The sequence below is a fragment of the Candoia aspera genome, chromosome 6 (assembly GCF_035149785.1).
Source record: "Candoia aspera isolate rCanAsp1 chromosome 6, rCanAsp1.hap2, whole genome shotgun sequence".
NCBI classification, from domain to species: domain Eukaryota; kingdom Metazoa; phylum Chordata; class Lepidosauria; order Squamata; family Boidae; genus Candoia; species Candoia aspera.
The window spans coordinates 21097352-21118026 of record NC_086158.1 but is presented as its reverse complement, the minus strand read 5'-3'; the positions used below and the strand labels follow the sequence as shown (position 1 = coordinate 21118026).

General features: G+C 36.0%; 2 protein-coding genes across 2 annotated transcripts in view; both read right to left on the bottom strand.

Annotated features, from left to right (window-relative positions):
• Positions 1-382: 382 nt before the first annotated feature.
• LOC134500539 (THO complex subunit 1-like) lies at positions 383-10194 on the bottom strand. Its single transcript, XM_063307875.1, has 3 exons — positions 9945-10194; positions 2075-2347; positions 383-709 (listed from the first exon to the last, which is right to left on the bottom strand). Exons 1-3 carry the CDS (start codon positions 10045-10047, stop codon positions 690-692), a joined length of 396 nt encoding a protein of 131 aa, XP_063163945.1. The 5' UTR covers positions 10048-10194; the 3' UTR covers positions 383-689.
• Positions 10153-20675, bottom strand: part of LOC134500438 (NACHT, LRR and PYD domains-containing protein 1b allele 5-like) — a 29995-nt gene continuing 19472 nt past the window's right edge. Inside the window, exons 2-11 of the mRNA XM_063307771.1 lie at positions 18263-18327; positions 18128-18171; positions 17979-18025; positions 16894-17111; positions 16556-16806; positions 14017-14148; positions 13654-13792; positions 11082-11135; positions 10807-10828; positions 10153-10420 (exon numbers count right to left, since the gene is read on the bottom strand). Of these exons, the coding sequence (XP_063163841.1) occupies positions 10153-10420; positions 10807-10828; positions 11082-11135; positions 13654-13792; positions 14017-14148; positions 16556-16806; positions 16894-17111; positions 17979-18025; positions 18128-18171; positions 18263-18327 (1240 nt within the window). The remainder of the gene's footprint in view (positions 10421-10806; positions 10829-11081; positions 11136-13653; positions 13793-14016; positions 14149-16555; positions 16807-16893; positions 17112-17978; positions 18026-18127; positions 18172-18262; positions 18328-20675) is intronic.

The window sequence follows — 20675 nt, the reverse complement described above, 5'->3', positions numbered from 1 at the left end:
CAATCATAATATCTTCCAAGAAACAAATCTTTCATTATTACTTGTCTCACTGAAGAATTCCTAATAAACTTCTGAGGAACCTCAAGTTTTGTTTATTATACAATATGAAACCAAACTTGTCTCAAGGCACTGCAAATCTCATTTCTAAGTATGGTATCTAGAAAAAGGTCTGCAGCAAGAATGCTACTGTAGGGATAGAATTTAGAATGAGAACATTTGAGGGTGCTGGCAAAGATTGAATGTTTCCATCTTGAGGCACACACAGTGAAAAAGGGTCTTTACAGCACTATGTCAGGTTGGTGATTATCATGTGTGTGTGGAATGAAAACAAAGGCAGAAAGGGAAGATCCCTAATCCAAACAGAAAGGGAAGAACCCTAATCCAAATAAAAAGACCTGAAAACATTTTACATCAGTTCTCCTGGGTGTGAAGGTTGATTGTGCAAATGTCTCTGGGAAGCCTTGAGTAAAAAGTAGGGGTAAAAGGGTTTGTAGAAGTTTACAATTCCACTCACTTTGTTTCCTTCCCATAGTATATTTAACCCTGAGTTTCAATAATTGGTCCATCATTTTCTTTTTTTTAGTTTTAAAGTGTAGTCAAGTTTGCAACAAAATTCCTTTTACGCGACTGGAAAATTTACTGAAGAATATTTCCAGTATTCCTGTTTTTCAAGCTGTTTCCGCATGATCTCACATTTGCTGTAAAAAACCTGGAAAAAATAAAGCAGTAAAGTTTTAGGCAATACTTGGAATTTAGGTAAATAGGACTGTATATACTTCAAAAGATTCTCATGTGAGGTCTGCTACTTTGAAATAATTTTTGAAGTGTGTACAGCCCCATTACAAGAAGTCCTTATTTAGCAACTGCCTCATTTAGCAACCATTCAGTTATGACAGTGATGAAAAAGTAACTTTATGATCAACTCTCACATTTACGACCTTTGCAGGTCTGTAAAGCAAAAGAAAGCTGAAGCAAGATCATAAGTATGGTTGCAGTTTCACTTAGTGACCACTACACTTAATGACCAAGTTGCCAGTCCCAATTGCAGTCGCTAAACAAGGACTACCTGTAAATAGAGAATGAGTTGAATTTATTGATCATAATTATTTGAATTATAGGATATACTGCTGAACATTTTCAAGATTGATGAAAGCTGTTCTATTCTAGTTATGGAACAGTCTAAAAGATGTAGTAAATTATAAATACCAGTATCAAATTCAGGTCCATATTGAACAGAAGAGCATTTTACAATACTGAGGTTAAGGAAGGAATGTGGCATGTTGATTTGCCTGACTTTAACTGGGAAGCAATCCTAGTTGGGATCAACTGCAATGTAGTCTACATTGGGCTTCCTCTGAAGACCATTCAGAAGTTTCTGTTAATTTTGAATGCAGCACCAGGCTAGCTTTCTATCCCAATCACATAATACAAATGCTTTAGGCTCTGTGTTGGCTTCCTATTTGCTTCCAGGTGAAATTCAAAGTGCTGGCTTTAATCTATAAAGTCCTATATGGCTTGACACCAAATACCTTCAGGATTGCCTTCTCCAGCTGGAATTGTCCTCTCCAACTCATACATCCCAAGAAAAACTGCTTTTGCCTCCCAACTAGCACATTGGGAGGGGGAACGAGGCATACCACTGTTGTTTCTCAGGGACTGAATCCATGCTAAGAGCCTTCTGGGGGCAAGTTGGGCCCCCAGAATAGTGGTTCTTTGGAAACTGTTGGAGACAATTGTTCTGGAGGGCTACGGTAACTGAGGTGATGCTGATGTATGGATGGTTTTTTAAAATTTTATTTTATATTGGAGGATTTTAGGGTTTATTTTTTACTGCATTCATTTTGTTCTGAAGATCCAAGAGTATTGTTTTTACAGTGGGGACAAATTGAATAAATAAGTAAACAAACTCTTAAAGGTGAATAGTTCTCCATATCAACATCAAGAAGTTGGGCACTAATATGAGAATATATCGTGTAAGATTAAAATTTCTTTTGCTGGGTCCTGATTCTGTATTTGTAAGAAATACCAAAAAAATAACAAATTCTTGATTACATAGGATACAAACAGCTGGTACCTTTCAGAATTTCTAGCACCTCATGGGATGCCTGACCATTAAGACATTCATATAAACTACGCGCTGTTCCGTTGTTCTGTTCAGAATCTCTCCATTTCCGCAGCATCATACATTTATACATATTAACATCTTCTTCCTTTGCCTCAATCTGTTGGATATCTTCAATGGACAACTTCAGGCATCCAATACCAATGACTTTCCAGTCTTTACCCATTTTCATTGCAAGAATCATAAGCTGCTGATCAGTTAACACGTGTTTACTTTTCATTCCATCTAAATGCATAAAAGCAGATATTGGTTATAAGTAGCAATTGCTTTTACTTTGTCTATACTAAGGAACCTGGCAGTGTGGGATAAAAATGGCACTTCGGTTTGTATGGAAGATAAGATAACATACAAATGCAGTACCTTATGGGATATTCCTTCCCATCTACTCAGCAGCAGTCTTTATTGCAGTCATTAACCAGCACAAGTTCCCATCTACTCAGAAGGTAGGAGTAGCTAGTAGTTAGCTGTGTTCCATGCTGCGTCTAGCTACGATTGTCTGTTATGTCTTGGCTGGAGATCTTACCGAGCTCTGTGATTCGCTTTCAACTAGAACATAATCTCCAGTGCTGAGATAGTATTGTAATTGAGAAGGAATGGGAGTTAAACCCAAGGGGAAAAAACATGTCATGGAACAAGCATGTCTCTTTAAGTCTCCACCAGAGCAGCAAGGTAACTAAGAATTGATCCACAGTCACCCACCAGACCCTCAGTAAATAAACCAAATAATGAGGTTTGAGTGAAGTTTTCTAATGGATGTTATGTTCCTATCTCCTCATTCAATCATGAGAAGATAGGCTGGAAGGGAGAGGAGATGCTATCTACCCCAGATCCAGCAGCAGAACACCAAACTCTACCAGCAAATAGTCTACCATATCCTGTGAGCCTGTAACTGATTCTGTAGTTCAGCAATGCCATCTAACTACTCAGACCATGTTTTCTATGCTTGAACAATGAAGCACAGTGTATTATAAAGATGATGATCTGAAGAAGCTTTCTGATGCACATGTGCAATATAATCTAAGGAAGCGAAGTGAAGTGAGAACATATGGTCTTCTCTAAGTCTACATCCTCTACCCAAGCAACCACAATAGCCTAAACGTAGGAGCTCTCTTAAATTAAAGCCATTTTTTCTGCAGACAGTCAGTAATGATATTAATAGAGGGAGGTTGTGCTTTGTAAACCAATTTGGGGGGGGAAATAGGAGGCAGGAGTATTAGGTATGCTTGCTTAATACTAACAATAAACTATAAAAATCTAACAATAACTATATATTGATTTAACTGTGCTAGAATGTTTTCCTTCCCTTTATGGAAATGTTCGCTTTCTCTTTATGGAAGGTTTAGAATTCTGTTTGTTCTTTTAAAAATCTACAAAGCTACTGAAAATGGGAGAATTTATAAGATTTCAAATAACAGTTTTACGAGTTTTTCAAGATCCTCCCTTCGAGCTGCTTTCATCTAATTATACCAAAAAGACAGTCCTTAACGTTTACTCATCAAACACAGCTGCTACCAGAGAAAACAGGTTTGAGTATAAAGCAGGATCTTAGCCAATAAAGCAAGGCAGATAGATCTTCTTCAAGGACAGACTCAATCAATGTTCATGCATGGCAGGGCGGGGGGAGGGCGCAAAGCAGAGAATAAACAGAAAGGGACATGATGAAAACTTTATGATGGAAATTTTATTCACTCCGTCACAAGAAGAAAAAGCTGAAATTATATTGAAAGTGGAAAATTTAATGGGGCTTTTTTTCAGGAGTCCTGAGCAACAGATGTCATTCAACTGATGGCTTCCAAGCTTTTCACTCAAGGCCAATCAAACATTGGCAAAGGCAGATCAAGCAAAGGAAATACCACTTGGATCTCCACCAAATTATATATAAATGTCACTAGGGGTCCTCTGTGCACTAATGCAATCTACACTGGCTGTTCGGTTTAATTCTACCTGCCTGCTTTGTTTACACTGTTATTTTTATAAAACCAATTCATGTACAAGTTATGAAAGCAACATTTCTAGATTTGGGGGGTCCAAAGTCTTACATCAATGCCCTGGGGGTTTTTTTGACAGATCAAAGTCCAACAGGAAACACTAATTTAGCTTCTATATCACATGCCTCTAATCTAACATCCAAAAAATGGCTTGATAAGTATATATCTGCTAAAAGCTTGCAAACCATATAGATATGCAGGTCTTCCATCTATTTCCTCCTCTTATCTTATTTAGAAATGTCCAGTTTAAAAGAACAGGTAAAAATATAAAAGAGGGGAGAGCAGAAACATGTTCGGCAGGAGTTAATTTACACAGCCAAAACAAAAAGAAAAAAACCAAAAACAAGCCCAGCCTTATTTTGGCAGCGATTGGGAGAGCCCTGGCCAAAGGAGAAGCTAAATCTTGCTAAATTATTCTAGGTCCACCTTTGCAAGTTTCTCCTACCCAAGTCTTTATATTTGACTAGGGAATTGCTAAAGACTGGCCATTGGTTACAGTGAGAAGATCTCTGAACTGATTAAACAATTTCAATCTGCAAAGCCTCTGGCAATGACCTGATTCACACAGATACTCTTAAAGCAGGCTTATGAATGGTAGGCTCCTCTATTCACCACTTTTTACTACCGCAGATCACACTACAGTCTTACCCAAATATTGGGATTTAATGATTATTATTCCTATTAAAGGGTGGGAGATCTGATCAAGCTATTAAGGAAACTCTACAGCAAGAATCTATTGCTGAAACCTCAAGATTAATTTCAGCAGTATAACATTTTAGTAGATGAGCAAGCAAGCTTCAGAGAAAACTCAGTCAGGTTTTCGTCCTATCTCACTGAGTAGAAAAAGGTAAGTCCATTTCTAAGACAGTCCTGTTTGTTGCTTTGATAGATTTCAAGTCAGCACTGAGATACAGCTGAATTTCACTGGGTGAAATTAATATTTTCAGACAGCTGCCTTTATTAATATATAATCTGTGTGGTGATACCCAGTCAATTTCTGGAGGCAAACTGTCAGACAGGATCCATAATAAAAATGTATTGAGCAACGTTACTTGTTAGTTCCATGATTATTTAACATCTATATAAATTATTTAATTATATATGTTGCCTCTTCACAGCAGCATTATCACCACCTAGGTTGCCTGGCAAATCACCCTCTAGTCTCCATCCCCAAAGCCCATAACTGATGTACCAGCTGGATTTAGCAACTTTATGTATGTGGAGAATATTTCTATCTACTCATGGTAAAGTACTTACATATTCTCAGTGCACTCTGGGAATTTAGATACTAGGGGAACAGTACGAGTAGACTTGAGTCAGAGCAGGATAGAAAGATGTGGGCTAAAGATTCTACTTGATCAAGCCCCAAAGGGCAGGTGTGATCTTTCATTGGAATGTCCTTCTATCACTGCTGTTGACAGTGCATCAGAGCTGCCAGTGAAATACAATTCTTAATTTCTGGCACTCCACAGAGTGAAGATAAGTAGCTGGCATGTGATGGGAACCCAATTTTTCAACCTCCTAGCTTTATATCACTGTGTCAGTCTATGTCTAGAATCTGTTGTTTTATTGTCTCCTTAGCTTACCTAAATTCCAGAGACACTAAATAATAAGGGGGACAAAAATTCTCACCCATTTAACCTCCAGGCTAAAAGTAAGGAATCAACCAAAGAAGTACAGCTAAGTTTCTTGGTAAAACAGTAATTTAAACAGATAACAAAAAAACAGACAAACAAACAAAAAACAAAAAAACAGAATCCAGGCTGTAGCTTCCACAAACGCCTGGTCTAACTAAGTGCTACATTTGGGTACTTGAAGAAATTTGGGGGGTGGGGGACTTGTAGTTTCTCATATTAAAAATAGGGATAATCACAGCCTTGTACTCTGTCCAGCAAAAGTAAAGTAAAACTTGGGCATTAAAATTATAATGCTAAGGGAATAATGGCTGTGTGATGAAATCTCAGGGTGGCAGAGACAGTGTTTTGTGCATTATTCATTGCATATGACAATTGCACACACTATGGTCTTGGGTCATGAAAAATTATTCCCAGATGTTTATAACATTCCTCTTGCTCTCTTGCCTGCCTATTAATCTGTCATCTGTATTTAATCAATCATGTGACATACTTCACAATCTTTGTTTCAGAGAAGTTTATGTTCAGCCAGTCTCCTAATCCGACCTGTGTCTGTGAAAACAAACAACATTTGCATAAAGCAAACTAGAGGGATATTCCCCAAAACTAGTCAGTTGAAGTTCAAAGTTCATGAAGATTTGAGAGAACCTCATTAGGAACAGTTTGACTTGATTAAACCTGCTTCAAGATTAATAGTAATAACTGCTTTCGGTTTATTGGTTTCACTGAAGGCTTAGCTCTAACAGCCTCTGTTCAAAGTGGTTTACGTGAACTAAAAGGTTTCACCTATGCCAGTCATGTTCAATTTCTCTTTTTTATTTCATTTTTTTAAAATTTATCTTATCCTTTAATGCTGTATTATTCTATTCTGATGGTTGGTCAATGACAGAAATAAAGTACTTTGAAGTCAGCATGAACCAGACTGTTACTCTGTTTTTTTCTTATTCTTATCGTAAGCCACCTTGAATCACTACGAAGTAGGCAGTCTATAAATTATTCTATAAATACATAAGTAAATATGTATTGTGTCACAGTGCCAGTTTATTAGTTTCCAAAGTTAATGATTACTCCATGCAGTCACTGAGGGATCATAGTTGTTATCCTACTTTTAATTCAGTTTTAAATTGTTTAAAATTTTATTCCTTTTCTTTTAAAGACTGAAGGTATATTCTTGGTAGTGCTGGTTCTGTGATAGTAATAAAATAAAAATATGCAAATCTCTATCCCCTCAAGTCAGTCTTAACTGGTCAGTCCAGGATTAGGCCCTGCAGTTTTCTTGGCAGCATTTCAGAGGTGGTTTGTTGTTGCCTTCTTCCTAGGCCTGAGAGAGAGTAACTGGCCCAAACTCACTCAACTGGCCTTCACGCCTAAGTCAGAACTAGAACTCTCTGTCACCCAGTTTCTAGTCTGCTGCTGTAACTACCACACCAGCCTGGCTCTATCCTTTTCATTTAAAAGTGTAAAAACTCTTGCTGGGAAGAAGCTGTGCCTGTGACTCGACTGTTAATGCCAGAGGACTGGACTTGGGTATCACATGTGCAAAGCATGTGCTCTTCCATTAAGATATTAAATAAACCTTGTTATCATTTACTTCAAAGCAGGAAAAGCTAAAATCTCCTTTATGTGATACTGTCTTGCACAGGAGACTATTCAATTCTATTACTCCCACCATTATCACAATAGACTCAGCAATGCATGTACATTCCTCACTGGATGTTAAAAAAGATTATTGCCGTTTCAGAATTTTCTTTTTTTTCCCAGCCAACAGAATTTTGGGAGGGAGTTATGTAATGGGGTCCAGGAATCTGCCTGTTTGTCTGCCTGTTTGTCCAGCAGCAAGATAACTCTCTGAAAACTGGATAAAACGAAACAAAGTTTGGTGTGCAGAAGAAAGCAGCAAATGAAAGATTTGCATTAAAAAATGGGCTAGATCAGGCTGGGGTCTGCAGAAGAAAAAAATCCCAACAGATACCTTTGGGAGAAGTAGTCGTGCAGCACCTTGGATAACTCCACCCTAAGCACCTTCCACCTCCTTCCAAGTCACATGACCCGGAGGAGAGTATACAGTACTCACCCCATACTTCCCAATGCCCACATATACATAAAAATACACAGACTCAACACAAGGAAGTACAGAAACGTACATGCACATATTCAAAGAAAACACATATGCACCCACCTGATTAAGCCTTCATAGACACACATATAAACATATAGGTAATATGGGACTTCCGGAGGAAGAAATGGTACACTAAAGACAGTTCTGCAAAAAGCGGAGCCAACAACCATGGCAAAGAATGAAGAGTCGGTGAGTAAACCAGCTCTCCAGAAAAAGAGAGGACGGGAGATCACCCACAAGTCCTCCAGACAGTTGCTTCTCACAAGGAGACAGCAGTCTCTGGCAGGTTTTGAGCACTGGGAGGCGAGGGAATAGCCAGCTGGTTCAAACCAAGCTTGGCACCTTTAAAAGGACACTAAGTTCACATACTTCCTTGTCTAATCACATTCAGAAATTGTTTGTTAACTGCTTTTCAGCTATCAGAAACCTTTGAATTGACAAGTGTGAAAACACCGGGTGAGTCTGCCTTCAATTCTTAATGAAAGAAGATTTTAACTACAAGCTTAAGAACTTTAAAAATGTGAAATAAACAACAAAAAGCTAATTAAGACTTTAATTTTAGAAAGTTATAAATGGATTAAGGTTCCAGATAAATCTGAAATAAGATTTTGGAATTAATTATAAGAATCCTTCCCGTGGGAAAGTCAGCTTGTTTTGAACATAAAAGAGATAAAACAATTTTAAATATTGGACACTAGAGGGAACTAAAGATATTAATTAAAGGAGAAGAACACATAAACCTGATTAACAGCTACAGAATAACAATATAACATTGGAAATACTGAAGGACACTTTTGAAAAATGGAATCAGAAGTTAATATCAACAATGTCAATAGCAATGTTTGCTTCTATGGATAGACTGTGTCCAAAAGATGTTTTGGAAGAAATGACGGAAGAGGAACAAGTTTTATCTGACAAGACAGAGACAGAGTTGACACTGAAAGTGGATCTACAAATGACAGACTACAAGAATGACATGGAAAAAGATGCTTCACTGGACATACAAAAGAAATTGGTTGATGCTTTAAAGATCAAAAGGGAATTACAAATAATAAACCAAGAGAGTGACCTGCGTAATTCTTTTATATTGGATTTACAAAAGAGGTTTGTTAAAGCTTGGATGTATCTTGTGAGAAGGGGAAAAAGAAATGAAAAGAAATCAAGTTCTACAACTTTATTTGAATGGACTAAATATTAAGATTGTTAGAAATAAAAGGAATGAATATAAAGTTGGTCTATTTGATCAAGGTTAAAATAGACATGTTGTTATTTCTGGCAACCCCTAATGGACTTTTGCTGACACCAGGACTGAAATGATGATGCTTTATGGATTTGTTTATAGATAAGAGATGGGACATGGGATGAAGAGATCAATGGTTATAAATGAAGAGGTGAAAAGTTACTAAAATTGTTTATACTTGTGATGAAGGTTGGAAGTTGCTTCTTTATATATTTATTTTCTTTTTCTTTACTATATTCTTCTTTTTTCTGTTTTTTATTTTTATTTTCCTTTGTACTTTTTACTCCTTCTTTCTACTCTTGTTTCTTTTAATTTTTATTAAAATTAACCCTAACCCTAATATTTAATAAACTTATTTTTAAAAAAATAAACATATAGGTAATGTGAATGTCCCCATCCTGACTAGTCCCTGGGGAGAAAGTGTGCATGTGCACACGTGCACATGCACACACACACAATTTGTTATACAGAAGAGGGTAGATATGCCTTCCATGGCCACTGCTGGTAAAGGGGTATGAAAGAATTCCAGTGACAGAGCTCACTATTAACAATGGTGTTAATAATTATCAAAGATAAGGAAAATATAACTAATATCATCTTAATTAGAATTTTAGTGTGCTGATGAAAGCTGCCTTTGCTATAACCCATTTCAAATTATCAAAGTAACAGAAATCAAAGATCTCCCTCTTGTGGACATTTACAAATACAATAATATTACATAAAAATGGACAACAAGGGTGCTTGCACAGACATTCAAACATTACATTTCTGTAGCTTAGATTGTTAATACACCTATCTAATTTTAAAATGTATTATTCCACAATATGGAAAAACTATTTACCTGAAGTGTCTGCAGTCTTTTGTCGCTTACTGCAAAGTTCACCTGTTAGACTGGTGCTAGATTTTCGTTTCCCAAGATCTAAAGCACGCATGGCAAAAAACATGGAATCAAAGTGTACAGTCTCTCATGCCTTCTAAATATATGTACCACCCCAAGACTCTCAGGCTTTTATAGGGAGTGAAGCCTTTGCTGAAACTTTCCTTTTTTCTCAGTCCCATGTATCCCCAATACAAACTAGCTTCAAAGTTAGTTCCAAAGCAGCTTTTTCAGGGAATGAGAACCGCAACGGGAAGGACTGAAAATCAGCCAATACCTGTAGAAGTGCTATCTGTCCAGCAGCAACATTATCAAAGCTAGGGATGTGGACCCTGTGCCCCACAAATGATGTTACTTCAACCTGCAGCACTCCAGTTAGCATGGGGTCATCAAAAGAAGAGGATGGTTCTTTCAAGTCCTCTGAAATTAAAGCACAGGTCCTGGTGCAGAAGTCAGGATGGTGTTAATATACACAACTCCTGAGACTGTAGTCCTTGAATATATCCAGCTATGGGCATAGAGTGAAGGTGCTGTCAGGTTTAAAAGCACGGAAGCACCAGGCTTCAGGAGAAGATATTTTGGGAGTAGTGGTCTTCTCATGGTGGGTTGTTCCTTTTAAGTAGTCTGTGTCATCCTTATAGTTGATGGGTACTGTCTGTATAAAGGCCTCTGCCTGAGAACGTGGGTTGAAACAATGACTATAACAGCTAAGCTTTTGTAATAATTAGTGTTGGATTAAGTTGCAGCCCCAAATAAGCTTTACCATCCAATTTGGAATGGTCATCACTATCTTTTTCCCTCAATCTTCGTATCGATTCTTAAATACCTTATTTGTCTGTCTCCTACACCTTTAGTAAAACATTGAAAAGTCCATAGACAGTAACTGGATTATATTTTGTCTGAGACAGAACACAAGGTTAAACAAGGACATTATTATGAGGCTGTGTTGTGTCTCAGGAATAATAGATGGCCACAATTTTCCTACGTTTTATTTACAGGTGCAAAGACATGTGAATGCTCCCACTGGGAAGTCATAGAAAGTGAATGATAAATATATGGTATACAAAACAGGTTTCAAGTGGATCTGTTCCAAACACTTACAGTTAAGAGATTTTTTCTGCTCATTATCGTTCTGGTTATGTGCGGTCCAGTCACCTGTCCAATGCAAAAGAAAATGAAAGCATGTGGTAATTTGCAATACATAATTATCACATGAATGTTACAGGTCAAATGGCCATTTACTGTACAATTATCTTTATTTTATGCCTTTTAAAAATACGTGCCCCACACCTTCAAAGCAGTTCATAAAGCAGAAACTAATCAAAGAAATTTAAAACAAATGTAAAAGTCGAGTTTCCTACTACTCAAAAACAGCTAGCTAAAACAGAAAGGTCTAGTTATGTATATAGGACCAGCTGCCCTGACCATTTAGGTATCTGATAGCAATGGAAAAAGCCAAAGTACATAATGTTTCTGATATCCAAAGAATGCCCTGAGGATTGGCATGAAATTTTCCTTCAGCCATTGCAGAAAAGAATGAATGCAAGGTACCTTTGCTATGGTACCTGCAATATCAAGGATGCAAAAAACCTTTGATAAATGCAATGAACCTGAGCAAAGAAAAGAAGAGTATGCATTTTTCATTTTGTACTAAGTTTTTTAGAGCAGGGTTTCTCAACCAGGGTTCCATGGAACTCTAGGGTTCCACAAGAGATCACAAGGGGTTCCCTGGGAGATCACAATTTATTTAAAAAATGATTTCAAATTTGGGCAACTTCACATTAAAGAAGTAAGTTTCATTCTTTCTTTTCAGTTCAAGACCACTGTTAATGCATGCATGTGTGTTTGTGTGTGTATGTATGTTTGTATGTATGTATGTATGTGTGTATGTATGTGTGTGTATATGTATGTATGTGTATGTATGTATATATATGTACACCTACACATGAAACGAACATCATAATTTTGTAACTTCTGGCCTATATTTGAGCCTGAGGCCTGAAAAATATTTCAAGGGCTCCTCCAAGGTCAAACGGTTGAGAAAGGCTGTTTTAGAGACATAAGCAATGAAGAGAGAAATCCATTTCCCTGAGTTGTAAGGTATATGCAGGGAACTGCAAAGGAACAGAAGGAGCTATTTTCTGTAGAAGGAAAAAAAACTGCATGATTCTCATTCTTTACTTCTGCCCCTCCTCCTATAAAACTCAGGCAATTGGGGCTTTCCTTACCCTGATTATAATGCACATTCAAACACTCAGAGAAGAAGGAAGAAAGGGATCAATATCAGTCAAAAATAAAGGAAGTTTTTAAAATTTAATTGCAATTTCTGGACCCTTGCTTTCACACCTATCTTAGTTGGGAGTTTCTGCCACCACACATGGGAAGCTTTTCCAAATGCTTGAAGTCAAGTGTATGCGTCTGTTTTCCAAAAGTTTTATCCCTTGTGCAGGATGTAGATTTCTGGCTCACAACCAGCTGAATTGTCTGGAACTCAGCATTAGCAAAGGTTTTCCTGCAACTGCAAATGTTGCCACTACTGTTGAAAGGAACTAAATGCTACTTCTTAATCTTTATATGGTAGGGATGAGAATGTATGAAATCTTCCATGACATTTCCCTTCCTTAATTTTGCCCAGGAGCAACCAGGAAAGATCAGAATCTGGTTTCATTGCTTCATAAGTAAAGCAGGATTAAATCACTGTTGTAAAAAATCTGGAATTACAGTACCTCAGATAAGGTCAAAACTAAGCACACAGGCCAAATACACATTCAACAGTTTATTATCAAATAAAATCAATGCATCTGACCTGGGTCAGCACTGCATGTATTATAAATGAGAAAACTCCATTTCTTTCATGGCCCTTGAATTTACTATTAATTTATTAATTTTAAAAATGTATGTGCCATTCAAATATTTGAATAAAAAGGAATATTTTAAGGCAACTCCTAAACTGAAAGAAGGAGGGGGCAGCCTCAAATCTGGCTGCAAGTTGTTCCACTAAAAATAAGACAGAATTAACTGTTAGGATTGCAGCCAGACCTTCCAAGTCAATGAAGGTCTGAGAGTTCATGGTGGATTGTAAAGGTTTAGGTTGTCCGGTAGGAAAGTACTTTGTGCCCTATCCATGTAAATACAGTATTTATTGAAATTCTCTTTCCATAGATTACCTATGACTGATTGCCAATCACTTAAAAATACCTATGTCCCATGCTGATAATTCTGTCAATAGAAAATAATATTAAATTCAAATAGGTGTTTGTATCTAAAATTTTTGCAAAGGCTTTTCCATGAACCAAACCCACAGAAACATTAAAATAATCACTAAGGTCAAAAGACAGCTTGGTGATTGTGTAAGACAGCAGATAGACATTTACCTTCATGTATTGCATTGTTACCTTAATTTTAATTCAATCTCTGGTTACCTAAAATTCCCAAACTAGTTTTTCATATGAAAAACATAGATTTATGTTCATTCTCTGGATGTTTTTTGTAGGAGCTTTTGAACTAGAAGCTGATTTTATTTAGAAAAATAAATAAAACCCAAAATAACATAAGATGCACACATTTTGACTGTACTGTAGGCAGATTTGTTGATTCAAATCCATTATTAAAATTTTAATAGAATTTCTAGATGTATGCAGCATGCACTGGACTGTGCTCAATATACACTTACATTCTCTTAGCTTTGCCTTCCACACAACTTCTTCAGACTCCACATTCACCAGAGATAACATAAGTTCCACTGGCTGTTCTAAATATACTTCAAAGAAAGGTTTCTCTGCCAGGGTGGAGTCATCTCCAAACTGAATTTCCTAGGAAAAGGATATTGAAATATTAAAAAAAATCTGCTTACTGTGACAAAATATTTTTCTTCTTTAAAGTTTTATGAATGCATAAATCATTTTGCTGTAACTTAGGCCAGAGCACACTTAAAATAAAAACTGCCCTAAAGTTGGAACTACAAATGATGAAATTTTCATGTTTCACAAACTCTACATATGTTGACAAACCAATTATCAAAAAATGAGAAACATACCTCAGGGGTTATGTCAGCTTCTGGATCACTATTTAATCTGTATTTCTTTCCATTTTGCAGTAATTTATGACAAGGAGGTTTTTCAATTTTAATGAATTTATTAAGCGATCGTCTTACAGTTTTGGATATATCCTAAAATTAAACCAATTTTTTTTAGAATTATCCACATCAAGAAAAGGAAGAATAATAATAGACATATTAGGTTTCCAGTTTGTCAACCTATCTCAATCTACAAAGGGGTTAGACCTGCCCAACATTTTAAATTCATACATTATATATGTTCTTGCTCCCATTTGTTTTGTTAGAAATTATACTTTGCCAGTTGTGAACACATATGTAGGAACCCTAAAAGTGTTGTGCAATGTAGGGCCGGCATATAAACATAGCATTTAATTTAATTATCTGCCTGGCCTTTGTTGGGCAAGATTTCCCACTATTTATTTTATTTTAGATCACAGACCAAATCTGAAAAAGTACATACAAAACAAATAAATTATATTAAAAACACATGGAGTTGAATAAAATATATGTACATAAATCCAAACAGTAAAATGATAAAATAATGATAGGCAGTAAAGCAGGACATTGGAAACCCCATTTCAGTCTCCTGAAGGGCACTCAGCTGATCCAGGGTAGGGTGAGTTTAAATCCATTGACTTTTAATGGCAATGGCAACAGCCAAACCTAGTGCCTTTCTTAGAACTTTTTATTAAGTATCCACTACAGTAGAAAGAACTATATAATTCTGACTAGGCCCAGACCCTGGATTTAACAAGGATGCAGTAATATAGATTGCCAGTCTTGACATGGTGGGCAGTAGTGCAACAGGATATGGTCTATGGTTTTGATGACTGCATCTCAGCATATCATCCAGATATGAGATGTGATTGAGCTGCCCCATCATCAAGATCAATGATAGGGCCCTCAACCCAGCTAATGTAAACACTCTTCTGCTTGAGGGGAAAAGTATCTTAAAACACTAGTTTGGAGTAGCAAAGAAGATCTAAAAGTTCCCTGAGGCATAATTTGGAACTTTAGATTTGCCCACTTGTAAGTCAACATCAAGGATATGTTGTATGACCTCAGAGATAGCTTTTCCCAGACCCATCATAGTGCTTGAACTGAGAAGCCACAGAGGTAGAAATCATTGTTTTGGTTGTTTTTTTTAAATGAGAAATCTCATTTAAGTATAAGGACAAGTTGGGCCAATGAATAATTTGCATAATTAGTTCCACTATCTTAAGTGGCATGTTCTCATCCAAGTGGCTATTGAAGTACTGTATATCCTAATTTAAGTCTCAGTAGGGTATTGGGGATAAATCAAGGATGTGGATAATGTTTCTCATAAATTTGGACAGCACTGCTTCTAAAAGCTTTGTGTTTTTATGAGGGCAGAATTGTGCAACATAAAGCAGAATCATTTTAGCTCTAAATAGTTTATCTGCTGCAGGGACAAAATTGTTAACTTTACTACATATATATCTAATTATCTCATTCATAGCTTTTTGTGCATGAGATGAAACTTTGCAGATGTGTTCATTCCATGTGGAGGAGGATTTGAAAGTGATATTGAAAGGATATACTTTCTCTGTTTTAATGCTGTTAATTTGCTCTTAATGTTAGCAATTAGAGTGTCTTTTTGCAGACAGGAACACCTTCATTTTGGCATAATTAATTGTAAGTTTTTTGTTGTTGTTAGAAAAAGCCATCAAGTGATTAAAGGCTCCTCTGAAGACCTACTGTACCTGAGAAAAGGAAAAAAAAATAGCACTGGGGTATAATAGAATAGAGATGGCTCTATGTGCTAATACTAGAAGTGAAACTCATTACTGTCATTGCAGTGGAATAGGGGTTCCAGCAGTGATTTGGCTATTTGTATATCCATTCCATTCTGTTATGTCAAGCTGTTGATGAAAATTACATGCATTATAATTATACCATAGTTAACGTCTTCTTGTCCAGAACCTGTGTGGTATCTTGATATCAACTAATGAAAGAAATTTTAATATACAGCAAATGTATGGCTTGACTTGTAATGTGAATTTACTTTTTGCATTATCTCCTTTTTGATATCTGTCTATTCATCTATCCATCCATCCATGTCTTTAAGTACCTACCTACCTACCTACTGTATCTATCTGTCTATCAATCATAGATGCAATGGGCACTGGGGAAAAAAATAAAATCCATGCTGAATCATAGCTATACATAGCACTTTTTGGCTTGAGGAATGGTTTGGGACAACTTAAAAAGTTTGCATACACATTTGAATTAATTTAATTGCTCCTTAGAAAGGTATTACATCTCTGAAAATGCATGTTTTTGTTGTAAACCTTGATCAACAAGGTGTTCTCTGTGAGCTCAGTCTTTGGATAGAAACAGGCTCTACCTCCTAATCTGTTACTGAACTCTACCCACTTGCTAGAATATTTTATTTCAGGACCTGGCAGTTCTTGTGGGCACTGGGACTGTACTGTAGGCTCAAACCAAATATTATTTATATTTTCCAAATACAAGTTAAAAAAAAAGTTGACCTTACCTTTATAAATGAATTGTTATTTGTAGCTATATACACACGGAACTTCAAGGAAGGATGGTCATTGATAACTTTATATAAAATGACTACCCCATGATAATATACTGGAGCATATCTCTCAATTACTGGCCCAACTGGAGATAGTGAGCTCACATGCCATTTGACATGTGTGGTTGAGTGATCAATGGAACATTCAAATTCTGGACCATTCTTTTTGAAGTGGAATACTTTGAAGGGCTTCTCAGACAAATGATCTGCATACAAATTCCAAAATGTTAGATCTTTCTAAATAATGTGCCACAATACATAAATATAAATAAAATATTCGCAATGAACCTTACCATTCAGGCAGAGGGTGTGTGGAAACTGAATGGAAGTAAGAATGGAGGATGTACATTTGATATCAAATATAGGGCCCACAATAATCCAAGGATCTTTAACATAAGCAGCATATCTGGTCCAAGACAAAACTGAATATTCAATGGTAACAGGTCCAGTTACTTCAAAAATTAATCCTGTTGCTGTACATTCATAAGTTCCTTCATCATCCAGCTTCAAGCTAAACAAGTGACACACAAAAGATAACTCTAAAGAGTCTATAATATAGTTTATTACAAAGCGGATCATGTGATGTTTATTCTCTACATTTTTTAATCCTTCCAAATATTTAAAAACTCATAAATGGAATATTGATGCTAGCGAAGTTCTTCCTCCTATGAACAGTAAGATAATCCATTGTTGGCTTTTACTGGTTAAAATAATATACTAATTAAAAATGCTTTAAAAGTATCATCCTACAAGCCATTTCTTAACAATACAAAAAAGATGAAAATAACAAATTTTATTTTTCAGTACAAAAACACTTAGCAAGCAAATCTAATATAATTAGTAGAATTAGTGTGCATAATAATACTATCCTCTTAGACTGTGTTTCTTACATTCCATGTTTTCAATGAATGTATTTTAATGTGCTTTTAATAAGTAACAGTAAGCTAGAAAGTATATCATTAAGTTCATAATTTCCATCTTCTATTAAGCAGGCTTCATTTTCATAATATCAGAATATACAATTTGCCTTGCAAAGATTCTACTTAGAAATACATGAAGTCTGAAAACCTCTAAAAACAGTATGCTAGAAACAACAAGGTGTATATAGCAATTTCTATGAATATTCTTTCTTTTTCCGTATCAACCTATATCTTTCCACTCATTTTTTCCATCCCATCAAAATACTTGTTGAATGTTTAAGTGAACATATAGAACAGCAGCAGCTAACCCAATCTGCATTCCTGCCTCCCCTAATAAGTGGCAGCATGCATATGTAAATTTGGACCTGCACAATTATGTACGTGTAGGCATAAAAAAAGAAAACAATTCCAGAAATGTTTGCATGTCACCAGTTATAATAATATTGGATAATACTTACCAAAATTGTCCTTTCAAAAATTTGGGGGTGACTTGTTCATGTTGCTTCTTTGTATTTAAAAGAAAAGAAAAATAAATTATTGAAATATCGGGGCTACCTTTATGAAATAATAATTAAGGCAAAGTCCTATCTGAAATTTCCACACCTACTTCTTGGACTGTGCAGTGTTTACAGCATTGTTGGATGTTAACTTCTAAAATGAAACAATAAAACAAAATTAGATTTTTTAAATTAAAACTTACTAACATTGCAAAATATACCATGTTCTAAGAAAGAGTCTGTACCTGATTCACCACAATGTATCTGTAACTCTTTCTTTTCTGGTTGCTCAACTGTAAAAAAAAATAAACTGAATCATAAACTGAATCAGATAGGATTATTTAAATCACTATCAAAACAATATGTGAATGATCCCTGTAATTTGAGGTCATATCAGGTTTGCTTTGATGAGTGCTTTTTCCTTTTAGATTCCCAACACACACACTCCGCCCCACCCATGCATTTCACTTTAATCAACTGCCTGTGCTCCACTTGCCAGAATTCTGGGCAAAATTAAGTTCTGCAGTCGCAATGTTTTCATATTATTTTAGGGCAGTAGAAGATACTTCTTCTCACAGAGTATAATTAATCTACATAATTTGCTGTGCTATCATATGGCAGCCATCACATTAAACTGGCTACAAAGAATATGAACATGGTGATAGACCTCAACAGCTATTAGCCGTCACAGTTCGTTAAATGTTCCTTACTGATGAGCTAATACTTGCTGCCCTGGATAAAACACTAGTGGAGAGTTACTGTTTAGTAGCTCGCTTGTGAGCTTGCTAGTGGCATCAGACTGACTACTGACAGAAACAGGATATTGAACTACTAGGACCTTTGACCTGACCTAACAGACCTAACCTGTTCCTATATAATCAATTTTCCAGTTTGTTACAAAAGTGAGAGATGATAATGGCAACCATATTCTTAACTTATTAATAATTGCAGCTCTCTGACATTCCATTCCCCATCTTACAGCTGATGACAATTCTTGAATTCCAGAATTCTAGTCCAAATGTGACTTCTGATATTAGAGAAAAGGCTGGCATTAACCATTCACCACTCTGTTTTAGTTAATTCACCTTAAATGGATTTCCCCAACAACCTTTCCTAAAATGATTCAGATCACATACTCTATATCACTGGACATTAATAACCAGATTTGCACCATGAAGCTCTCAGAAAATATAATCAGTTAGGGTTTAAATATCTAACATGCTTATGTTGATTGTAAAGTACTACTGAAAGGGAATGAAGATTAAAGAGAAATGGAAAAATGCAAAACAATAGACATGGACAAAAGGAAAAGAACATGAAAGAGAACATTGGTTAATAGTGGAAAAAAATAGGAAATTATGGTTAGGTAAAGATAAATAAAGCAAGCATGGCATGAAGTTCTGAGTATATGTCAGAACACTGCATATGCCTCGTAGTCGGTGAGATGCAGGCGATAGTATGCTGGATTTCAAGGTAGACTCCTAGTTTGAATAGAACAGTTCAAACGTGTTTGGGGTAAAATTAGGCTTTGCTTGCTCCAAACGCGCAAAAACTAACAGAAATTGTCTTTATCATTTGTAGGAAATGCCGCAGGCAACATGGGTAACCTAGTCTACATCTTCTCTAAGTAAAAGTGTTAGTGAAAGCCCTAATTGACCAATGTCATGATGGGCAGCAGAGATCAATATCTAGGAGCATATCTGGTAATGACCATGCTAAATGGAAAATTGTAACCTGGAATGTAATAGGAAAAATCATACAGAGTATGAATTAATGAATGAAAGGAAAGAAAGAAAGGAAAAAGTGTTTAGTAACTGTGAAACTAAGAGAAAAGGGAAAGATACAACAAATCTGAATGAACATGGTCTAATCTCATAGAGTGGAATTGGTAAATACATGCAGAGAAATAAAGGATAGGTTTAATTATGAATGAAAAGGTTAACATGCATAAGTTGGTTTCCTCTAGGTATTGGACATGCTTATAAAAATAGAAATCCATAGGTTGATGATGGTAGTATGTTACATTCCAGTGAATTCTGAAAATGTAAGAACCAAATATAAGTTTTCAGAAAAATTGCATGACATTCTGAATGAATGTTGTCTACGAGAAAAAAAGTCTTCTAGGGGAATAGATTATTGTTTGTTTGTTTGCTTGCTTATTAAATTCATATGCCACCCAAATAGGAATGAGATGAGACAGTACAGAAAAAGTGATTGGCCCATGTGGATACCAATAATGAATTGAATGGGGACTGATGAGTATCTGCTCAGAAAAAGGTCTGTTGATTTTGAACATGTGGCTTAAGTATAAACTTGTTCATATATATACATGGCCATAGCATGAATATAAATCTAAACACATAATTTATTTGATTGTTTATGATGAGAGATTGAGAGAACAATTGAAGGATACAAGGGTGACGAGGTTCTGAATGTGAAGTAGATCTCTTCAAGATAGTGTCAGAAGAGAATAATGGGAAAAATGGACATGGAAGAAAAGGAAATAAGTGAATGTAACAAGACTGCGGACAGAAAAAGTTATGAGACCTGTATGAAAAAAATCTTAGAAGATACGATTAATCTCCCAACCGAGTATGGGAAATGGATAGAAGGAAAGAGGATGTGGAAGCACCTTGGAACACAGTGAAAAGGATTCTG

Coding starts and splice junctions, on each gene's coding strand:
- LOC134500539 (XM_063307875.1), bottom strand. CDS start 10,047: ATGTTTTTTGCCATGCGTGCTTTAGATCTTGGGAAACGAAAATCTAGC. Junction 2,348..9,944: donor AAAGACTGCAGACACTTCAG/GTAAATAGTTTT, acceptor TTATGCATTTAG/ATGGAATGAAAAGTAAACAC. Junction 710..2,074: donor GGTGCTAGAAATTCTGAAAG/GTACCAGCTGTT, acceptor TATTTTTTCCAG/GTTTTTTACAGCAAATGTGA.